A 22585-nucleotide genomic window follows, 5' to 3' on the forward strand; every position below is an offset into this window, starting at 1 on the left:
CCTGGGATCAGGGAAAAGATAACCTAAAACTGTATTCAGTCTCAATATAAAGGTTTTATACTCACATGCCAATCATCGTGATCATTGGCATAGGAGTATAAAAACAATCTAACAATTAAAAAGGCGTGAAATTCAAGCACTAGCCTTCACAACCTGCTGTTATCCAGTGACATATACACAACAAGCACAAGAGACCGCTAGTTATAATATAATAAGATTTATTAAAATCAGTAATAATGATCACAATCAATAACACTGCAATTAACAAAGCCTTATTACCTAACTACCTAACACACAAAGCTAAGCTTAAACAAAGGGAGATACACACGTGGAGTGTGTGTGTGTGCGTGTGTGTGTGTGTGTGTGCGTGCGTGTGTGTGTGTGCGTGCGTGTCGAGAGAGAGAGAGAGAGAGGGAGAGAGAGAGGGAGAGATGGCTATGGGCGGCCACCGGATGGAGCTATTCCTCGCAGCGTTCAGGGGCGGAGCCACTGAGGTTCGATGGGGTAGCGAGAGAGAGAGAGAGGTGGAGCTATTCCTCGCAGCGGTCAGGGGCGGAGCCACTGAGGTTCGATGGGGTAGCGAGAGAGAGAGAGAGATAGCCGTATGTAGCCACCAGATGTAGCTATGTCCCTAGCGCCCGCCGGGAACAGCTGGCTTAGGACACGTGTGTGCGGCGTGTATGTGTGTGTGTGTTAGCGGGACACAAACAAAGAGAGAGAGGATGCGCGAGCGATATTCGGAGGGACAGAAAGCGTGCCGCTATCACACGGGCTCGCGTGAATGAACTGGCGTTTATTCCGCGAGACCGGTCTTTTAACTGATAGTAGAGGCTTTCTGAGCTCGCGAATATGGCGGAGGTTAGTCGGGAACACTGTTACAGAAATCAACCCAGCTGCGTGGGTACACAATCAGTATTCAAATACAGCAGCACATGAACCAACGGACTCGGCGGTCCGCGATCAGAACTTAAAACACATTAACAAGAATTACAAGCATATCCTACACTATCACTTGTGTCTCTGCCCAGACTGATAGCCTCTTACTGGTATCGTTGCGTAAGACGATGACGGCGTTCCGTAACGGCGGTGGTTCGTGAGTCCCCGGCGTCAGCGAGGGACGTGATGAGTCGGCTTCGTCCAGACGAGAGCGGAGCGGGTTTCCTCTCGTTGATCAAACTCAAATAAAGAAAACAGTCCGTGTTTCTTTCTTCCACGAGCGGCGATATAATCGCGGCTTGGCGATTTAGTCAGCTTACTTCAGACAGCGTCTGGTAGCTGGAAGGCAGGAACGGCTTGGTTCCTCTTGTTGCAGCGGTGCGCTGCAGGAGGGGTCGCCTCCCGTTGGTGGAGGGGTCGCCTCCCGTGGCAACGTGGTGTTGCGATGGAAGCGCTGGAACCAGCTCCCGGGTAGGAGTGGGAGCCAGAGAGTAAGAGTGAATAAGAGAGCGTTCTCCGGGCGGCTTCGGTTTATAAAGCTCAGGCCGCTCCAGGGGACCCCCCGGGGTTCCCTGAAGATGTCAGCCAATGGGGCACTCGTTGGGTGGCGTCGCATCTCTCACCTGGGTGAGATGTGAAACTAAAATGGCGGTGTAGTTTTTAATCCCCTTTGTCCCTTTGTCCTGGCCGCATGTGTAGGCTTCTGTAGGCCGCATTGTGTAGTCCTAACGGTTAGGTCCCAACAGTTAGGTCCCAACACTCTTGCGTGCACTCCGCACAGCGCTAATTTGCTAGCATGTAGCCAGGGGTTGAAATTAAGCTGTTTTACTCGCCAAATGCGAGTAATTTTTGTATTTGTCGAGTAATTTATGAAGACCACTCGCCACTCTGGCGAGTAATCTAAAAAAAATAAAAGCCCATCATATCTTTCTTGTGTAGAAGCTTTTAATGTGAAGCAGCAAAAACAGGAAGTTGTGTGTTTTGATCAGCAACTTAACACGTCTCCCGTCAGTTCTGGGATGGACGCCTCTCATTGGCGGTTAGGTGTAGGCATGAGGAGTGAGGAATCAGGGTAAGCCAATCAGAGGCAGAGTAAGGCGGGCTATCCCAGATGATCCCGCGAAAATCAACACCACTTCCCACACTTGTTCATTCATACTTTGTAGACCTTTTTTACCGCAGCCTATAAACTATTTTTTCCCGATTTAGCTACTCCATTATGTGGAGATTTCTTGTGGGGGCGCAGCCCCCAAGAAAAAAAACGAGGACGGAGGAAGAATCGACCGACAGCGTCTCAGCGCCCACCTCGTCTCAGTCAAAACCGGCGAAATATTATCAGTGTTTCCCCTACCATTGTACAGGCCTGGCGGCCCGCCAGGCCAAGGAGACCTGCCGCCATGCCCAAAAAAAAATCAATATACCAAAAATAAGCCACCTATCAATTCATTCATAAATCAATAATCATTTACATTAGGAGCGCCTCCGCGCAGCACAGAAGACTTGCTCCGCAAGACGCGCGCTCCCGCTACGTTCTTCTTCCGTGTACTTGTCGCTTTCTACTTTGAAAACACGGAACGTTGACACTGTATTTTGATAAGCTGTTGCACTCTTCAGACTCGTGGTGTGAGCGGAACCGGTCCATAGGGTCCATAATATTTATTTTATTACATTACATTATTATTTATTTTTACATAATAAAAATGCCGCTGTGTGTCTCCGTCCAAAACCCGCTGCGCTCGCGCTGTCTGCTCGCACAGATCCGCTCGTGCGCACATGCGCTGATGCAGGTCGAGTGTTGTCGAGAAATATAAGCAGAGACGGCGCTCCTTAAAAACAACATCACGCCATGTGTGTGTAGTATTAGGACGTGATGACGTATGTACAACCGGCCAAAGCCCGTTTGCCCCCGGGGATTGTTTTTGATAAGATGTGGAACTTTGAGTTAACTGCTGTTGAGTAAACCTATAACTTATATTTTACTTGATAAAATAAGACAATATATGCACTCATATGTCGTTGTAGTGTTTTACAGTATCTGTAGCTATTAATGTGATGCTCATCATTTTCCAGACATATTTTTCTGGACCCTGATCATTTCCATCAACCAGCACCTTAATAAGTCACTCTCTCCTTGTGATCTTGAATACACTCTGGTTGAACAAAAATGTTGAATGCAAATATAATAATTGCAGAATTGCAGACTGCTTGCTGTGCCACCTGACTTAATCCAACTGCACCAAAACACCATCCCACACGTCTCGTCTGTTTAGGGTTTTTTCGGTGGGTACCACCGGGCCTGAAAAAAATTCTAGGGGAAACACTGAATTATGTTCAGAAATTTAATGAGAAGTGGCGCTACACGGTGTCGGGTGAGGCAAGAACATGGCTTGAGTATAGGGCCAAAGAGGGCATGAAATGTTTCTGTATATATACTGCTAATAAATATTGTGAGGAAAAGAGACTGCGATTACTATGATTGGAAATCAATTTAGACAGACATACGAAAAAGTAATTCTAACAAATGGCAATTTAATATTTTTGTCTGGTAAAAAATCTGTTTGTCTAGTAAAAATTTTCATCTACTCGCCAGTTGTCTGGTAAGCCAAAAAGTTAGTTTCAACCCCTGCATGTAGCTTGTCCTTAGGATCCAAAGGGGGGTGAAGTTAGAAGCGACCAAGCACTTCCACGTTGTCCCTATTTAAATGTGGTTACGTGAGTAGTTACACGACCCAAGTTTGGTTACACAAAATGAAACATGCCAATTTTTCTAAGCGGATAACAAGGATAACTATATAGTATGAAATAACAACTGGAAGCACTTCGACGTCGGCGCAGTAATATCATCACTCCGCTCCCCCTCTTACTTCCGTCAATAGAACCTACGTGACCTGCACGCCGCCACCTGCACTACCTGTAGTAGTTTGTGCACAGTTGAGGAATCATCAGGTTGTAGTAAGATAGTTTGTGAACAATCAAACATCATGGTTATAACGTGCATCGTACAGGGTTGTGAAAACAAGCAGAAGGTATATAGTCCCGTCATGTTTTGAGTGATGATATTACTGCGCCGACGTCGAAGTGCTTCCAGTTGTTATTCCGCCATACTATATAGTTATCCTTGTTATCCGCTTAGAAAAATTGGCATGTTTCATTTTGTGTAACCAAACTTGGGTCGTGTAACTACTCACGTAACCGTATTTAAATAGGGACAACGTGGAAGTGCTTGGTCGCTTCTAACTTCACCCCCCTTTGGATCCTCAGGAATATACTGGGACAAGCTACATGCTAGCAAATTAGCGCTGCGCGGAGTGCGCGCAAGAGCCATTGAGTGCACGCACAGAGGAGAGGGAGGTATGTATCACCTCGTCTAAGATCAGAGCAGAACATAGTTCGGTTTGGAAATGCGGTGGTGTTTTCCTTTAAGAGCAACAGTGCTTTGATCAGAGTGCTATAGGTAAGGGTGTTATTTTTTTTTTTTTTGTGTCAATGTCATTGACTGACATGACATTTGCTTGTCATGTCAGTCAAATAAAACTAATAGTCTTAATTTCATTGCTTGAGTCATTACATATAAAATTGTTGATGTAGTTATCAAATTTTATACCTTTCTTTGTCATTTTTTCCTGGAAATGTCTCCTAAATTGAACAATTGCTCTCAGGTGAACTTCAGCTTTCACTCGCTGCATTGCAAGGGGATGATATCCGTTGTGATGTAGATTAAAATATATGTCCCAGACAGACAGGAACGTCTGGATGTGGGTCATTCAGTGTCATTTCATCAAATGCCTCCCACCTGACCATCTCAGAATGTCCTGAAAAATTAAAGTACAAAGACACACTTGTTAATAGGACAAATCCAAAATATTAGGTCTCTACTGTCAACAGTTTTCTCATGAAACATCATTGAATGAAGGGTAGTTTAGACGGTTTTTGGCATCATACTCTGAAAAGCCATTTTTAAACAGCAATATCTGGAAAACTATCTCACCTGTGGCCTTCAAAATTTCTAGTGTACATCTGTTACTATTAGCCTCCAGACATGGAATATCAGGAGTGTAGCTCAATGATAACCTAGTATGGTAGGTACCGGTACTTAAAATGTGACTTGTTGAAATAAAGGAGTACATTTGAAGAGTGGCTGAGCTCCCATTTTTACAGATAAAAGACTTCTATCACTTCTGCCTCTATCTCTGGTGTTAGCTTAAACATTCTACAAAATATGGTTTCTCTTAGATTATTAGTTTCACAGATATTAAGGCTAAAAAATGGAAGTAGACACATCTTTGCCCAACTTCAGAGTCATATTCCAAAAAACTGACAACACGTATCAGGTCCAAACTTACTTTTTTTGAAAGATCATATTCTTGTTAAAATCATATAAAAAAATTGGGAGGGTGTTTTGCCTCCATTTGTCGCAGTGATTTCTTTAAATCCTGATATTGGTGGGGTTTTTGTGGCCGGTTTTGGTACTGCATGTCCTAACAGCCTACTTGTAAACATCACAGGAGGGCAATTCAAATGTGTTTTTTACCATTTACCAAAGACTTACATGTGACTAAATTCTACTGATAAATTTAGCCTCACGAAAACATTAAAATGTAGCACAGTTGTAGTTACAGAGGCAATAAGTCCTTGAATGTGAGTTAAACATGGTGAAAGCAGCTTTTAATGTCTTAAACCATGAACATAATAGCATAATATTGAAGACTGTACATTTTGTCATACTTTAAGTATATAAATTACACAACCAAATCAAATAATAATCTTAATTTGAGCATAAAGATTTTACATTACAGTACGAAAGTCTCCAAAGTTTGATATTGAATAACAGTTTGGCTCTATGCGCACTATGAGGGATCACACATTTTTCATCTTTTAGATCCAATTCCTTCGTCACATTCATTAATTTGGCAGTGACTTTACAAATAGTCTAATGTACATCTCTGCTCTGTTGTGCTCATCTTTTTTGATGGCATACATGCGCCCAGTTTCTGTAGAGGGAACGTCAATCCTTGCAATTCTATGCTGCAGTGGGACATTACACATCTTCTCTCCTTGGCCAGTAGAAACTCTTGGCAGGGCCATGTGGGTGCATGAACTGAACCAGTACATCTTCATCTGAAACATCTCTGATACTTCCTATCCACCATTTCTGATCATACACACAACTCACATATTGTCTCATACTGCAATTTTGAAGGCCACAGGTGAGATAGTTTTCCAGATATTGCTGTTTAAAAATGGCTTTTCAGAGTATGATGCTAAAAATCATCTAAACTCTTTGTGCTTGAATTTTTTCAGGACATTCTGAGATGGTCAGGTGGGAAGATGTTCAGAAATTTGATGAAATTACATGGAATGACCCATGTGCCAGCATGATTTACCTATGTTCAGTTACAATACCTGCTGTTATATTGTTCACATTTGTGCACAGCTCTACCAAAAGGGTGTTTCTTATGTTTGTTCTAAATAAATGACTTTAGTGTATTTTTCTTTTGCACAAGGAGCATATACAGTAAAAGTGTGAAACATACGTATTCAGTGTCTTGTACACTTACTCCCCTAACTACAGCAATGTGTAACTTTACTGTAGTTTTCAAATGGCTGTACCAGTAGTGTTTAGTGCTGTCTTTAGCATTTTCAGGTCATGTCACCGAGTTCTGACCTTTTTTTGCTTTGGAAAACACTGAGAGAATAAAAGAGTTTGCACTAATTGTTTTGAGAAATGCACGAACTGCTGTGAAAATGTTAATAGTGATGTGAGAAAAGCACCAAAGCGACTGAGAAAAACTGTAAGAAACACATTTTCCTTTTTTAGTAAAAAAACAATGAAATAATCTTAAATAAGAGGAGTAGAGACTGACTGACTGACTGATTAATCCCAGGCTGGGAACTGATTTTGTCAGCAGCAGTGGGGCAGCAAAAACACTCAATATGACATAAAACCATATAATCTCTATATGCGGTGCAAACTGTACTATAATACATAGTATATATAAATATATATATATATGTGAGAAAAAACATATATAACAACAAGCAACGACACCGTCTCTCCGACAACAATCTCACACTTAATTTCAGGAAACTCACTTCTATGTTTTCTTTCTTTGCTTCTGCTTTGCTTTTCTTTATCTCTCTCTCTGTCTCCCCCTCTCTCCCCCCCCCCCCCTCTCTCTCTCTCTCTCCTCCCCCCCTCTCTCACCCCCCTCCTCTCTCCCCTCCCCCCCTCTCCCAGCCTACATCGAGGACTTGGCTCGCAGTGTGGAGCAGAGCAGACGTCTGATCATCGTTTTGACTCCCGAGTTTGTAGCCAAAAGAGGGTGGAGCATCTTCCAGATCGAGACACGCCTCCACTCCATGCTGGTTACCGGGGAGATCAAGGTAGCGTTATTCAGAAAACACATCGTGCTCCGTGTGCGACGTTTCAGCGTAACAAACATTATGGGATGTTTGTGTGTCCAGGTGATCATGATCGAGTGTGCAGACCTGAAGAATGTCATTAACTACCAGGAGGTGGAGGCGCTGAAACACACCATCAAGGTGGGGAGGGAGGGGGGAGGCGAGGGAGGGAGGGAGGGGGGGGAGGGGGGGGTGGGGGGGGCAGCAGCGAGGGGTTCCTGAGCAGCAGCTGAACCCTGTCCTCTCTCAGGTGCTGTCCATCATCAAGTGGAGGGGTCCTAAGAGCAACGAGCTGCAGTCTCAGTTCTGGAAGCAGGTGTTCTACGAGATGCCTGCTAAACGCAGGGAGACGCTGTCCAGACGCCAGGTACGCTGAAGGACTCATGTGGTTTCATGTGGTTTCATGTGGTTTCATGTTTTCAATCAATCAGCGTTGACGTGGTGTAGCAGCTCCCATGCAGCTCACAGTTCTTTACTGTTTATTTGTTTTGAATTCTGAATTAAAATGTCTCGATACTTTTATATTTTTTGATTAAATTGAATGAATATGCAAGAAACTATAATACATATCTGATACATGAGAAACTAATGTTCGGTAATGTTAAAGGAAAAAATGTGATTGAGTTTTTAAAAACATAATCTAATGATAAAGAATGAACTAAAAACATGAAATAAAATATATGTATGACAGAGGATATGAATTATGATGAAGGGGTGGGATTAAATAAGTTAAATAAGGGATTAAATAATAACACAAAGAATGTTATTCATATATCTGTGCTTTCTAGTTGTGTAATATTTTATTTTCTGTATTCATTTTGACATGATTGAAATAAATCAGAGCCTCTTCTACAACATTCAACATTCAACACAACGAAGCTGAACTCTTTTTATTCAATTATTTCTTTATTGTTTTTCACTTTTCATGATAAACATTTAACAAACAACGAATCCAGACCTGGAAACAGATACAAAGTAATAGTAAAAATAATAGTGTCTAGGAAAGAAGAAACCGAACAGCGGTGGCCTGGGTGAAAGTCCTGTGTTACCGCTAAACCTTCTAAACTCATCTGTGCGAGTCAGGATGCATGGTGAAAGTTATACTGTGTTTCTATGGTAACAGGTGATGGACTCTGGTGAACAGGGCCTCTTTGGTGACCTGCAGACCACCGTCTCGACCATTGCCATGACAACCACCTCGGCCTCCTTGGCGCCCCCTAACGAGAGTCGCCATGGACACCATCAGGTCAGCTGTTTGTTGATCTTGATTTCTGATGGCAGTGAACACCAGTTTATGGTCTCTAGTCGGTCCGCTTATTTAGGAGTGCTCTGGTCCAGGTTTTAAAGAGACTGGACCAGTGAGTTACAGGGTCCCCATGGGTACTGTGATGGTCCACGTTGGGTCCAAGTCCAGCAGCTGCTGGGCGGATGTTATGCTAATGAGTTGCTGGGTGACATCACAGCACAAAAGAACTGTATAACACATAATAACGCATAATAAGTCCTGTTTTTTAATTATTGGCATTCATAATTTGTACGGTTTAATTGCCCTTTTGGAATAAAAGTTTACTCCAGAGATCTTCAACAGGGGGTCCAGGAGCCCTAGGGGGGCCACAGAGTTACTGCAGAGGGTCCTCAAATTTATTTGATCCCAAACTTTTTCTCTGTAGGCCTTGGGGGTCCCTCCACCGGGTCTCTGTAGACCTTGGGGGTCCTTGGTCTGAAGAAGTTGTTGTTGCCTCACCACAGGTTGCCTTGGCGACGGAGATCCCAGACTACAACCAGATGACGTTGCCGCTGGGAGGCGGTCACACGGCCGCCCAGATGAGGCACTTCTGCCGCAGCTACGAGTTCCAGCTTCCCCCGCCGCCGCCGTCCTCCCTGTCGCCCCCCCTCCCGCCGCCCTCCACCGTGCAGTTCTCCACGCTGGGCCCCGGGGGGCGCCACGTCTACTGCAACATCCCCATGACACTGCTGAATGGACAGGTGGGAGAGAGAAAAGGGGACGGGACCGTTCAGTGTTTATTCTTTGCAGTTCCTCATTAGTTTCTAGCCTCCAACATCTACAGTGTATCCTTTGATTTACATGTTTGTACTCAGAGTTTCATCCCATTAAAAATCAAACCTCTTTTCTCTCCAGGGGTTCAGAGCAGTTCACTGGGGAGCAAGAGGTCTGTTTGATAAACAAACATGTAGAGAGGAAATGATCTGCTTCTTATCCAGCCTCAAATGTGTATTTACTTTACCAGACTAGGCATGCAGTATATATATATATATATATATATATATTTTATATATATATATATATATATATATATATATGTGTGTGTGTGTGTGTGTGTGTGTACATAGGGTAGAGTGCAGACCCTGTTTTCTCTGGTCCTGGTCTGGACGAGGTCCCCTGCTGATCCCCGCTGTGCTGGTTCTGTTCCCAGGTGGCTCAGAGCAGCACGCTGGGGAAGAAGCCCGACCTGCACCTGAACAGCACCTTCGTGCCGCTCACCAGCAGAGAACTAAGCTCTGATATCTGGTAGAGCGGATCTGCTGGATCACAGACCGGTTCACACTCTGACTGGTTGGTTCGACTGGTTTACATCGTGGTTTTTCAGGGGAGTAGTGTACAGCCTTTGGTTTTCAGGAGGGACTGCTTGAGGACTCGTTCTGGGACTGCCTTGGATCCACGTTGGTCGGAGATACCGGCTGATTTGGGATTCTGAAACTGATTGTACGCTGGCTTCGGTCACGGATTAAACTGGTATGTGAACTGTGACCTTTGGCGAGGAGCGCTGTTATGCAACATGACTGATGACACGTTGGACTGATGCCGAGAGTTTGTAGACCGTTGAACGAATGAACATATGTGACAAGTCCATGTGAAGGCCCAGGATCCGGGACGGTGAGTACCAAAGGGAGCTCCGCTTGTTGAAGCGACCTCGTCGGACCACAAAAAAAGAAGCTAGCGTCTCCAATTGCTGTCCGCTCACACCCCGCGTACCTGGAAGTTAAACTACTCGGGAATACCGGTCGACTGATGGTGGAATGTAGCCGATCCTTGGTAGCCGATCCGAGACTCCAGTAGATCCGTCGTGCCGTTGACGAGGTGGATAGTCAGTAAACGAGGCAGACTTCAAGCAATGATTTTTGGAATACCAGTCCACCTTAAAACAACAAGTCAACCTCGAAATACAATTCCTAACTAGCTAGCTAGCTGGTTCTTAGACGCTATGGTTGAACTAAAAAAAAAGGATTCCAGCAAGAATGTCAAGATAATAAGTCACGTGTGAAGCAATTTGCTCAACTGAAGTCCTGAGGAAAAAGCACAGTTAGCTGGCCTGTGTGGAAAACGTAGCCAGATGTGAAGCTACGCTAGGCTAGCTAGTAAAGGAGCTAACAGGCACAGAGCGACTGCTAACCAGCCAGCTCACCTTGTCACACAGTAATCAAGGTAGTGGACTCACCCGGAGGTGAACTGGCCGAGGTGGACACCACGAAGGACTTTTTCTATTTGCATGACCACCCATTTAGATAATAAAAAACCCAATAAATAGAGATAAGAGTTAATGACACTCGCAGCCTCTTTTAATACGGAGGAGAATAAACGTCTTTCTGTTGGTATCTTTGTTTCCTGTCCGGCCATGGCGTTGTGATATAAACCGATAAAGGGAAAAGAGGGGGCGTCCCTCCAAAAAACATGTTTATTTCCTTTTGTTTTCTTGAAGAAGTTTATGCTTTTAGAAAAGGTTGGTGAGCATTTTAATCAGTCTCTGTTCTTAATGTTTGTTACAATAATCTCTGTACAGCTTCCATAACTTATGCATAGACCTATTAATGACAGTGTTTCTGTTATTCATGAGTTTAACTCTCACAGGATGTTTGAGGCTCACAGCCTCCGTCTCATTCTGTTCCTCTGTTCATGGAAGGATGGAGGGATGGAGGGATGATGGATGGATGATGGAGGGATGATGGAGGGAGGGATGATGGATGGAGGGATGATGGAGGGAGGGATGATGGAGGGATGATGGAGGGATGGAAGGATGATGGAGGGATGGAAGGATGATGGATGGATGGAGGGATGATGGATGGAGGGATGAAAGGATGATGGATGATGGAGGGATGGAAGGATGGAGGGATGATGGATGGATGGAGGGATGATGGAGGGATGATGGATGGATGGAGGGATGATGGAAGGATGGATGGATGGAGGGATGATGGAAGGATGGATGGATGGAGGGATGGATGGAGGGATGATGGAGGGATGATGGATGGATGGAGGGAGGGATGATGGATAGATGGATGGATGATGGAGGGATGATGGAGGGATGATGGATGGATGATGGATGGATGATGGATAGATGGATGGATGATGGAGGGATGATGGAGGGATGATGGAGTGATGATGGAGGGATGATGGAGGGATGATGGATGGATGATGGATGGATGATGGATAGATGATGGATGGATGATGGATAGATGGATGGATGATGGAGGGATGATGGAGGGATGATGGATGGATGATGGATGGATGATGGATAGATGGATGGATGATGGAGGGATGATGGAGGGATGATGGATGGATGATGGATGGATGATGGATAGATGGATGGATGATGGAGGGATGATGGAGGGATGATGGAGGGATGATGGATGGATGATGGATGGATGATGGATAGATGGATGGATGATGGATGGATGATGGAGGGATGATGGAGGGATAGATGGAGGGATGATGGAGGGATGATGGATAGATGGAGGGATGATGGAGGGATGATGGATAGATGGAGGGATGATGGAGGGATGATGGATGGATGATGGAGGGATGATGGAGGGATGATGGATGGATGATGGATGGATGGATGATTGATGGGTGATGGATGGAGGGATGATGAATGGATGGATGATGGATGGATGCTCACGGCAGTCCCCCCCTGCTAACAGACTGATGTTTTGGAGACCACCACCCGTCAGCCAGAGGGGGCTCCACAGAGCAGGACTGAACCAGACCACATTCTTCTTTGTGAGCTTTAAGAAAACCAACATTTTACCATAATATTTAAGCAAAGTGAGAAGTGTTTTGAATTGACACAAAGGTTCCTGTCATTGTCTCATTAGAACCAATGAATTCTGGATATTTGAGGTTGTTTGATACGATTATTAATTATTTGAGTTGTTATATTCGATGGCAATATTCGGTACAGTGGTTGTCTTTTGATTTCTGCTCATTTCTTTGACTATTATTTGGATATATTTGGTTGAAATAATTTAACTGAGAGCAAATAAAGATGATATGAGTTGTTTTATACATCTTCGATGCCTGTGGTCTGACGTCGTCATTCACCGACTGCCAACCGAGCTGGACTCACTGGATCCAGACCCACGTGGGCTGGAGGAACCAGAATAAAGTATTGATCTGTGATTTAATATCAATAACCAGATGAAAAGGATGCTGAAATAACTCCATCATGATGGTGATCAGTAAAAAGTGCTGAGTCATGCTTTGTTAGGTCTGTCTGCAAGACCACAAGATAACTACTGTTAAAACGCTGGTTTTCTGAATGGAGTCTGGTTGATGGTGCTAGGCTACGCTAACATTGTAGCTGCTCCATCAACACTCCATATAAGGTCATCTTTTTACTACAAAATGTGCTGACATCAGCTGGTACCAACCGATTTCCACCAATCATGACATCTGTCCATCAGAGCTGGAGAAGATGATGAGTCATCGTTTATCTCCCGATGATCCTCCTGCGGAAGGTAAAGGTTGAAGAAGCTGCGTTCGCCGTGACGTCGCTGTAATCCTCTGTTTTGTCTCGTAGGTCGATGATGCTCTGATAAACATGGTTGCAGCTTCAGCACCGCCGGGTCCCGGACATCCCGCTCCCTTCCACACAAGTACCAGGATGTTAGGTTCCATTTCTAAGAGCCAAGTATGTTTTCATCATTATTATCCTGATAACACAATGAATCACAATTATTTTGGCGGGATAATCGTGGCGTCGTCCCACACCTTCATCCATGTTATATAAAAGTATTAGTATAAGACTTCATTCTCTTCTCAGGTAGAACATGATAATAATTATGGGATGCTTTATGAATGAGTGTCATGGAGGGCACCTTTTTTAACTTAAGAAGAACAGACGAAACACATAAGAGGGTAAATAAAACATATGTATACATTAAAAATAAATACATAATTAAAAAACACTGGTGTCAGAAATGCAACACCAGTCAGTAGTAAAATAGAACATAATAATTAAAAACAAATTCCATGTATGGCACCTTTAAAGGAAAACACCACCGCATTTCCATACTGAACTATGTTCTGCTCTGATCTTAGACGAGGTGATACATACCTCCCTCTCCTCTGTGCGTGCACTCAATGGCTCTTGCGCGCACTCCGCGCAGCGCTAATTTGCTAGCATGTAGCTTGTCCTTAGGATCCAAAGGGGGGTGAAGTCAGAAGCGACCAAGCACTTCCACGTTGTCCCTATTTAAATACGGTTACGTGAGTAGTTACACGACCCAAGTTTGGTTACACAAAATGAAACATGCCAATTTTTATAAGCGGATAACAAGGATAACTATATAGTATGGCGGAATAACAACTGGAAGCACTCCGACGTCGGCGCAGTAATATCATCACTCAAAACATGACGGGACTATATACCTTCTGCTTGTTTTCACAACCCTGTACGATGCACGTTATAACCATGATGTTTGATTGTTAACAAACTATCTTACTACAACCTGATGCTTCCTCAACTGTGCACAAACTACTACAGGTAGTGCAGGCGACGGCGTGCAGGTCACGTAGGTTCTATTGACGGAAGTAAGAGGGGGAGCGGAGTGATGATATTACTGCGCCGACGTCGAAGTGCTTCCAGTTGTTATTCCGCCATACTATATAGTTATCCTTGTTATCCGCTTAGAAAAATTGGCATGCTTCATTTTGTGTAACCAAACTTGGGTCGTGTAACTACTCACGTAACCGTATTTAAATAGGGACAACGTGGAAGTGCTTGGTCGCTTCTAACTTCACCCCCCTTTGGATCCTAAGGAATATACTGGGACAAGCTACATGCTAGCAAATTAGCGCTGCGCCGAGTGAGCGCAAGAGCCATTGAGTACACGCACAGGAGAGAGGAGAGGGAGGTATGTATCACCTCGTCTAAGATCAGAGCAGAACATAGTTCAGTATGGAAATGCGGTGGTGTTTTCCTTTAAGTAGCCTTAATGTATGACAAACTTGATAGCTTGTGTCGCAGCATGTCTACATGATACCATCCTCTTACATGTACACGGGAGGAGACGTATGTAAATGAGCTGGTGATGTATTTCTGCCAGAGGACTCGGAAGTTCCGACCTCCTCTCTGAGTAGAAGTACACATACTAGTGTACAAAAGTACTCCGGTAGAAGTAGAAGAGATGAATCTGGCATCATATTAATAAGAAAAATAATCATCTATGATTCCCCTCAGACGAGTTTTTAAAATGTGAGGAGTAAAAATAAATAAAGTTCAGATAATTATAATAATATTACGATGATGCAATAACGCCTCCAAGTCCTAAAGGGCCTGTTGAGTCACGCTAACTATGCTTCCTGGGGAAGGCCATCATCATCATCAGCCAGGAAACACACACACACACACACACACACAACCCACGATGCATTTGGACAGAGATAACATCCTCATTCGTGTATCCGGCGTTGGTTTGAGGTGGAGGCTCGGCTGCAGCCGTCGCCGTGCCAACGATGCTGCAGGGCTCCGGGTCCAAAGGGTGAGTCCACGTCCTCTTTAGAAACGGGCATGCACACATTATTAGCATGATAATTGATAATAATAATAATAATAATAATAATAAAAGGGATCAGGCCCATTGATCGGCGACCGGCCTGTGAACCGATGTCTCATGTAGAAATGTCTGTTTGTGGCTCCGACCTGCAAAAAAAAAACACAGCAGCAGATGACTGCTTATTTTAACTTCTTCATTCATATTAATGTATAAAATGTATTTCTCAAAATGAATCCTCTGTTGAATCCGTGCGATGATAATTAGTGAGTAAAATTTATTTATAAAGCACATTTAAATACAGTTTAAACCGACAGAGCAAAAGCAGATACAAAAAATAAAAAAGAGCACTTCTATGTTCTTACTTTGATCATAGCACTGTTGTTCTTAAGGTATGTTTGGTGAACGGCTACTACTTTACTCAGATGAGGACCGAACACTTCTGTTTTTTAGATCTTACTTCATCGGCGATGGTATGTTGTGGTTTCTTCGTTTCTTTCTTTCTTTCTTTCTTTTGACAAATGTACTTCTTCTTCTGCTAAATGCCCTCAATGTAAATGTAAATGTAAAACAAGAACACACACATCTATATCCACACACTGAAGCTCATTTCAATGAAATGCATGAGAACACATATAACATCTATGTGATAAAAGCCGGGGGAGGGGGATGTTTCTGGGGTCATCTCCCTCCTAAATGTCATCACAGCACATTTCCACAGACCTGGAGACGGTTGGAGGTTCTGCTGTGTCCGTTGTTGTTCCTCATGTGAACTCTTTCTTTGGTAGAACGTGTCGAGACGTGAGCGGAGCATAAAAACAGGTTCTTGTTTTATAATTGAGTAAAAGTTCTGTCTTGATGTTTTGTCGGCTCTGAACAGCGTGGGCGTTTCATGTCGTGTGTTTTGATAAATGTGGAACAGGAATCACTGAACCCACTGTTACTGTTACGTCTGCTGGTCTGTTGTGAAAGTCTCACCGCAAAAACTCAGTAGACCTCAGCCCAGCGAGCTAGCGTTAGTCATGTGACAAGAAGTGGAGCGCCTGCATTTAACTGTTATACAAAATTAGGTTAAAAAAATTTAAAAAAAAGATTTAGAGGAACAGTTTGAGTCATGTTGGTGAGTTTATGGTCTCAATCTCTAGTTTCAAGTCTTCTTCAATCCAGCATGATGTTCATTTAGTACATTATGGTCCATTTAGAGTCCACCAGACCAGAAAGCAGGGGATGCTTTAGGGGGCGGGGCTTACCTGCTGATTGACAGGTCACTACCACGCTACCAATGCTAGTTAGCTACTAAGATGGTCACTTCCTTCACTGGTTGCAAAAATTCCAAAGATGGCGACGGCCACGTGATGCTTCAAGACCATAAAATCAACATGACAGACGTCACAGTTCTTCTCGCCGCCTGTCGTGGTTCTGGTGGTTTCTGATGGATGTGGATCTTAATGGAGCCCCCCCCCCCCCCCCCCTTTCCTTTCGGTCTAAACGGTTCCACGTGAATCACCGCCAACGACCAACGCCGACATCGCTGGTCAAGCAGGAGGCGATATGAGCAGAGTGCTTCCTGACCCCAGACCAGTAATGGACGGTAAAGTGCTCGTGATCTGAGGTCGACAGGAAGTAAAGATCCCGGTTTGTGTCTCGGCAGCGAGAAGACGGCGTGGACGAGGCGATGGCTGTGCTTCCTCATCCTGTTACTGCTGGGAACGTTGATGCTGACCTTCTACCTGTCGGGCTGCAGGGGGGCGTGGCCTGTGACGATGAGGTCGATGAGGTCGTGGTCGAGCAGGTCGAGCGACAACGTGACGGCTCCGGTGGACGACGTGAGTGTGTTGGTCATCAGGTGTTGCTCCTCGGTTATCTGATGATTGGAAACGTGAGGTAAGAAGTCGTCAGCGTTGACCTCATGCTGCCGTTACCATGGAGACGTGTCCAGCGATAGTTTCCACGTTCTGGGAATACATGATTTATTTTTCAAACATATATTAATAGATATTAATATAATATAATAATATCAGATATATTATCATCCACCACATCGTTTTCATTTTCCAGGAAATTATAGAAAGCGTCCAAAACGTTCCACAACTTTTCATGCTTGTTTTTTGTATAATAACTGAAAATGTCCAGGGGATTATTTGGGATCCATAACGAGAGATTAGAGGGTAACTGATGACTCCTGTGATCTAAACCGGCGACCTCACCGACCTCCACAGATCCCGCCGGCCGAGCTGCCACCGTACTTCGTGGCGTACCCGCGCCGCTACGCCTTCCTGCTGGACGAACCCCGGCGGTGTTCGGAGGAGAGCCCCTTCCTGGTCCTCATGATCCCGGTGGCGCCGCGCGACAGAGAGGCCCGAGACATAATCCGCAACACGTGGGGCAAAGAAACCTCGGTGCTGGGCCGCGTGGTCAGCCGCTACTTCCTGTTGGGGCTGAGCAGACAGGAAGAGGGGGCGGAGACGCTGGAGGAGCAGGTGAGTGGCTTCTCTCTGAGACGCTGCAACCACAGGAAACATCAGGTCTGGTTCTCAAAGAGGAAGTCCGCTTCAGAGGATGCAAAAACCCTCAGGACGGCGGCTCGCTGCACAGCTGCAGCCGAGCTGTGGGCTTCTGGGTAATATTTACGGTGCTGGTGAAACGGGTTTCCGTGGTGACAATCATGAATCATGAAACTGCTTTCTGCACCGTGACATTATCTCAACAGTGGATCCCATGAGATCACGTGGTGTATGACACACGAGCATCGCCTGTTTATTTAATATTGTTCTTTTCACCAGAAACGGAAAAGAAAGGTGAAGCCGAGGCTTTAGGGGGCGGGGCTTACCTGCTGATTGACAGGTCAAAATGTATTTGTATAGCAGCGTTCAACAACATTCACATTTACATTCAGGTCATTTAGCAGACGCTTTGTCCAAAGAAGGAAACAAAGAAACCACAACGTATCAACAACAAGTGCTTTACATAAAACATCTAAACAAGCAAATCAATCAAAAGAATGCAGAGGATAAGAAGTTCATACATTGTATTGTTTACTGAAACAGTTAGCTACTAAGATGGTCACTTCCTTCACTGGTTGCGAAAATTGACATCTGCTAAAATGCTAACCTGGCGGTCCTGAAGGTCCTGAAGGTCCTGGCGGTCCTGAAGGTCCTGAAGGTCCTGGCGGTCCTGAAGGTCCTGAAGGTCCTGAAGGTCCTCCCAGCGTTAAGCCCCGCCTCCTGTTTCACTCCCGAACCGCTGCTCTCGCTGCTCGCTGGCTTCTTGTCTCCCTGCTGACGTCACGTCGGTCTGCTGTGTCGCCCCCTGCAGGTGTTTGAGGAGAGCCGCGCCCACCGTGACATCCTGCAGAGCGACTTCGTGGACAGCTACAACAACCTCACCATAAAGACCATGGTGATGCTGGAGTGGCTCTCCGCCCGCTGCCCCATCGCCTCCTACGGCATGAAGGTGGACTCGGACATGTTCCTCAACGTCCGCAACCTGGTCGCCATGCTGCTGACGGCGCCGCGGCGCCTCTACATGACGGGCATGGTGGCGAGGGGCGCGTCCGTTCTCAGAGACCACACCTCCAAGTGGTTCCTGCCCGAGTCCGCGTTCCCCGAGTCCACGTTCCCCCCGTACGCGCTGGGCCTGGGCTACGTGTTCTCGCTGGACCTGCCCCCCAAGATCGTGGCGGCGGCGGCGCACGTCAGAGCCGTCTACATCGAGGACGTGTACGTGGGGCTGTGCATGAGGCGTCTGGGGATCGACCCCACGGACCCGCCGCGCGGCGCCCTGTTCCAGGGTTTGATGCCTGCCGGCATGGACGCCTGTTACTGGACGTCCGTCATCACCACCATCCTGCAGAACTCCGAGCAGCTTTCACACGTTTGGCGGGAGTACGAGGCTCAAGCCAACTCGTCTGCATGCCGGAATAAACCCACGAACCCACGGCATGAAGGGAATATTCACCAGCAACAGAACACCTCAACACACGTGGTGAACGTATGATGGCACCAGATATGAACACGTGACATACGAGCATCACTCAGTACGATCGTGAGGATTCCTCTCCTCATGTCCTGCTTTTGGTTGTTAATGTCCGTTTTTAATAAAACAAGTGTAGATCTGTCCGATCTGTTGCCAGGATGTGATGATGAGGCGAGGTTGTGTTGCTTTACTGAGAGGATGTGGTGCTCTGAACCAGCTGACTCGTCGCCATGGCGACGCCCCCGTGGCGGTCTGTAGCCTCGAGTTTGGATTTTGAATGTTTTCTACTTCAGAATGTCAAGACACGACTAAAAATGCTATTTGAAGAAATCCAAATCTATACATTTCTAATTCAGCATCCATGTGGTTTGTAGGAGAAGACGTTTGTTTTTCTAAAAGCCACTTCCTCACACTGATGACCTCAAAGCACTGTCTCACACCTCCACTGTTTCCTCCTCTGATGTGCAGACAGACAGCATTTAGGTGACATGCAGACGTGAGCAACAGCGCCACCCTGTGGTGAGCAGGCCATGAGGAAACAGAGGGGGAAATAGAAAAAGGACTGCTGTGGAATTTATGTTGAACTAACTTTCAATTCGGAAATTACAAATTACACGTAGTATGAAGGAAACAATCACAACATGCTTTCTTTTCAATCTTCAATTGATGTGAAGTTTCTATGATACATCACATGATCCTGTATTAGCCTTCAGGAAGATGATCCATATGTAAATATAACTGATTTATTATCTCAGTTAACATCGTAAACATGAGTTTAGAGTCCAACAGACAGAAGAGGTTAGCTAATAACACAATACAATCAGGCTGCTGATCCCAGAACTGGTGTAAAGCTGCTAACACCTGTCAATCAGCAGGTAAGCCCCGCCCCCTAAAGCATCCCCTGCTTTCTGGTCTGGTGGACTCTAAATGGACCATAATGTACTAAATGAACATCATGCTGGATTGAAGAAGACTTGAAACTAGAGATTGAGACCATAAACTCATGTTTACAATGTTTACTGAGATAATACATCAAGAGAGAAGTAGGACCATTTTCTCATAGACTTCTATACAACCAGAGAGGAGTCGCCCCCTGGTGGCCAGCAGAGAGAAGTAGGACCATTTTCTCATAGACTTCTATACAACCAGAGAGGAGTCGCCCCCTGGTGGCCAGCAGAGAGAAGTAGGACCATTTTCTCAAAGACTTCTATACAACCAGAGAGGAGTCGCCCCCTGGTGGCCAGCAGAGAGAAGTAGGACCATTTTCTCAAAGACTTCTATACAACCAGAGAGGAGTCGCCCCCTGGTGGCCAGCAGAGAGAAGTAGGACCATTTTCTCATAGACTTCTATACAACCAGAGAGGAGTCGCCCCCTGGTGGCCAGCAGAGAGAAGTAGGACCATTTTCTCATAGACTTCTATACAACCAGAGAGGAGTCGCCCCCTGGTGGCCAGCAGAGAGAAGTAGGACCATTTTCTCATAGACTTCTATACAACCAGAGAGGAGTCGCCCCCTGGTGGCCAGCAGAGGGACTGACAGTTCCAGAAAAGAGTTTAGATGAGTGAACTTGCTGACATCTTGCAATAAAACACAAAGAAAAAGAAACAAGACGGACAAATGGCCTCTATCACTCTGGAATCTTCTTATTCTATCGTTTCACAGAATGTTGTCTTGTTTAGGTTGGAGGTTGGATACGAGTCTAGAAACGTGTGTGTGTGTGTGTGTGTGTGTGTGTGAAGGCAGCTGACCCTGATGTGAACAGGGCCACTCTGTGAGACCACAGAGAGACCATTCTTCAGTGCAACACACACACACCCGTCACATTCACGCCTACAGAGGGAGCAAGAGAGTCACTTGCCATCTTTCTCTGATTCTGTGACACACACACACACGGTGACGGTCCTGCCACAGGATGACCCTGACTTCACCGTGATGACTGTGACTCATGGTTCGGTCAGCAGGCTAGAATGTCGAGCTCCATCCCTTCAATATGTTTCACACTTTAAAGTTCTTACTCTTTTGTCTTGTTCTATTATTGATTATTGAGCGTTTAGGAGATGCATGAATGTACAGAAGCATGTATTCTGTTGTGTAAGAACGGTGAAGCTGAGAAGAAGTGTGCTGCATGTTTATGCTTTAGGCTGATGTATGTCTGTGCTGCATGTTTGTGTTCTATGCTGCTGAATGTGTTTTTATTGTAGGTGCATTTGTCCTGCTCTAATCTACTGTTTTGTGCACTTTCGTATAATGTTTAATGTACACTGTGTTTTATTGTCTGCTTATTTTATTGTTGGTTTGCCATTGTCTGTCAATTCATTCTTACTACTATGTTGTTTTTTAATCTTTGTTTATATGCATTTTATTTCTGTAAATTTAGGTTGCCTTTTGAATATCTGGCAGGGGACAACAGACGAAAACTAGCCTCTCAGGCTAACTCTGGCTCACTTACATTTTGAATGTTGATTAGTGTGCAATGTCCCTGAACTAAACCAATAAAATAAAATAAATAAAATAAAGAGTTCATGTTCATGTGACGGTGTCGCCGTGTGAAGTCGACTCCGATGGTCAGTTTATTTTTAAATTCACTCAAAGTAAGACCATCAAGTTAAGTTTGTCTTCATGAAATCATGAATGTGTTCGAGGATCAGTCTACGTATAAAGTCTGAAAAACTCTTTAAACATTATTTCTATTACTGGCCTGTCCACAGTTTTATGTTTAAAATGTGTATTTCGGTTAATTTCACTCAACTCAGTACTTTTAGTACTTACCCAATAGCCATATTCAATGACTCAAACGGTTCTGACTGAACACAGACACACGGATTGTGTAATGTGACTAGGTTTAAAATGTAAGTCAGCTGCATGTGGACTGCGTGTCCAGGTTGTTAGTGAAGTTCCTCCTCGCCGTTTGTTCGGGGGTTTTACTGGATGACGAGTTCACCGAGTCGCTTCAAGAAGAGGAAGAAGGAAAAACACTTCAGGAACAAAACTCAGCGAGCAGAGACGGAGATCATTCAGAAATGTAACATTGATTTCATCAATTTAACATTTAGGCTCGAGGCAGAGTTTAAAATTAATAAATAACATAAAATAATTAAATAAGTTATACACACAACACTAAATAAATTCTTATAAAATAAAGTAATACATATTGTTGAATAAAAAAGTCAGAAATAAAAATAATTAAATAATAAATAAATATAAATAGTGTATAAAAATAATATAACATGAAATAATATAATCTAAAGTACAAAATGAAGTTATATTAAATGCAAATAAATAATTAAATAAATACAAAATAAAATCTACAATTAAATAAAGTGAGAATGAAAGTGACATTTCCGTGAATTTCTATTTTTTTCTAGATAACATTTACAAACAGTCCGAGCTGTTCTCATATAAATATGTGACTTTATAATAAAACGCAAATAACTGTTTCCGGTTTCCCACTGGAGGCCTCTTATTTTGAAAAGGTGTCCCGGAA

At 44.5% G+C, this 22585-nt stretch overlaps 2 protein-coding genes across 4 annotated transcripts in view; both read left to right on the forward strand.

Moving 5' to 3' along the window:
• The window catches only part of il1rapl2 (interleukin 1 receptor accessory protein-like 2), a 249957-nt gene extending 238571 nt beyond the window's left edge, over positions 1-11386 (forward strand). For both annotated transcript variants that reach the window (XM_084010420.1, XM_084010421.1), the window contains exons 13-18: positions 7175-7320; positions 7402-7479; positions 7589-7705; positions 8462-8584; positions 9088-9324; positions 9774-11386. In XM_084010420.1, coding sequence (XP_083866546.1) covers positions 7175-7320; positions 7402-7479; positions 7589-7705; positions 8462-8584; positions 9088-9324; positions 9774-9872 — 800 coding nt within the window. In that variant the 3' untranslated portion in view covers positions 9873-11386. The remainder of the gene's footprint in view (positions 1-7174; positions 7321-7401; positions 7480-7588; positions 7706-8461; positions 8585-9087; positions 9325-9773) is intronic.
• Positions 11387-14976: 3590 nt separating this feature from the next.
• Positions 14977-19276, forward strand: LOC311014065 (beta-1,3-galactosyltransferase 1-like). Of its 2 annotated transcripts, none has more exons than XM_084010432.1 (4): positions 14977-15114; positions 16778-16952; positions 17346-17606; positions 18442-19276. In XM_084010432.1, exons 1-4 carry the CDS (start codon positions 15089-15091, stop codon positions 19120-19122), a joined length of 1143 nt encoding a protein of 380 aa, XP_083866558.1. In that variant the 5' UTR covers positions 14977-15088; the 3' UTR covers positions 19123-19276. The 2 variants fall into 2 exon arrangements, with proteins under 2 accessions (XP_083866558.1, XP_083866559.1); XM_084010433.1 differs by having other exon boundaries at positions 14993-15124; positions 16785-16952.
• The last annotated feature ends 3309 nt before the right edge of the window (positions 19277-22585 follow it).

The sequence above is a fragment of the Eutrigla gurnardus genome, assembly GCF_963514095.1.
Source record: "Eutrigla gurnardus genome assembly, chromosome: 5".
Classification (NCBI taxonomy): Eukaryota; Metazoa; Chordata; class Actinopteri; order Perciformes; family Triglidae; genus Eutrigla; species Eutrigla gurnardus.

Excerpts from the sequence above, each read along its gene's own strand:
- LOC311014065 (XM_084010432.1), top strand. The coding sequence starts at position 15,089 with ATGCTGCAGGGCTCCGGGTCCAAAGG. Across the intron at positions 15,115-16,777 it reads CAGGGCTCCGGGTCCAAAGG|CGAGAAGACGGCGTGGACGA; the intron begins GTGAGTCCACGT and ends GTGTCTCGGCAG. Across the intron at positions 17,607-18,441 it reads CGGAGACGCTGGAGGAGCAG|GTGTTTGAGGAGAGCCGCGC; the intron begins GTGAGTGGCTTC and ends CGCCCCCTGCAG.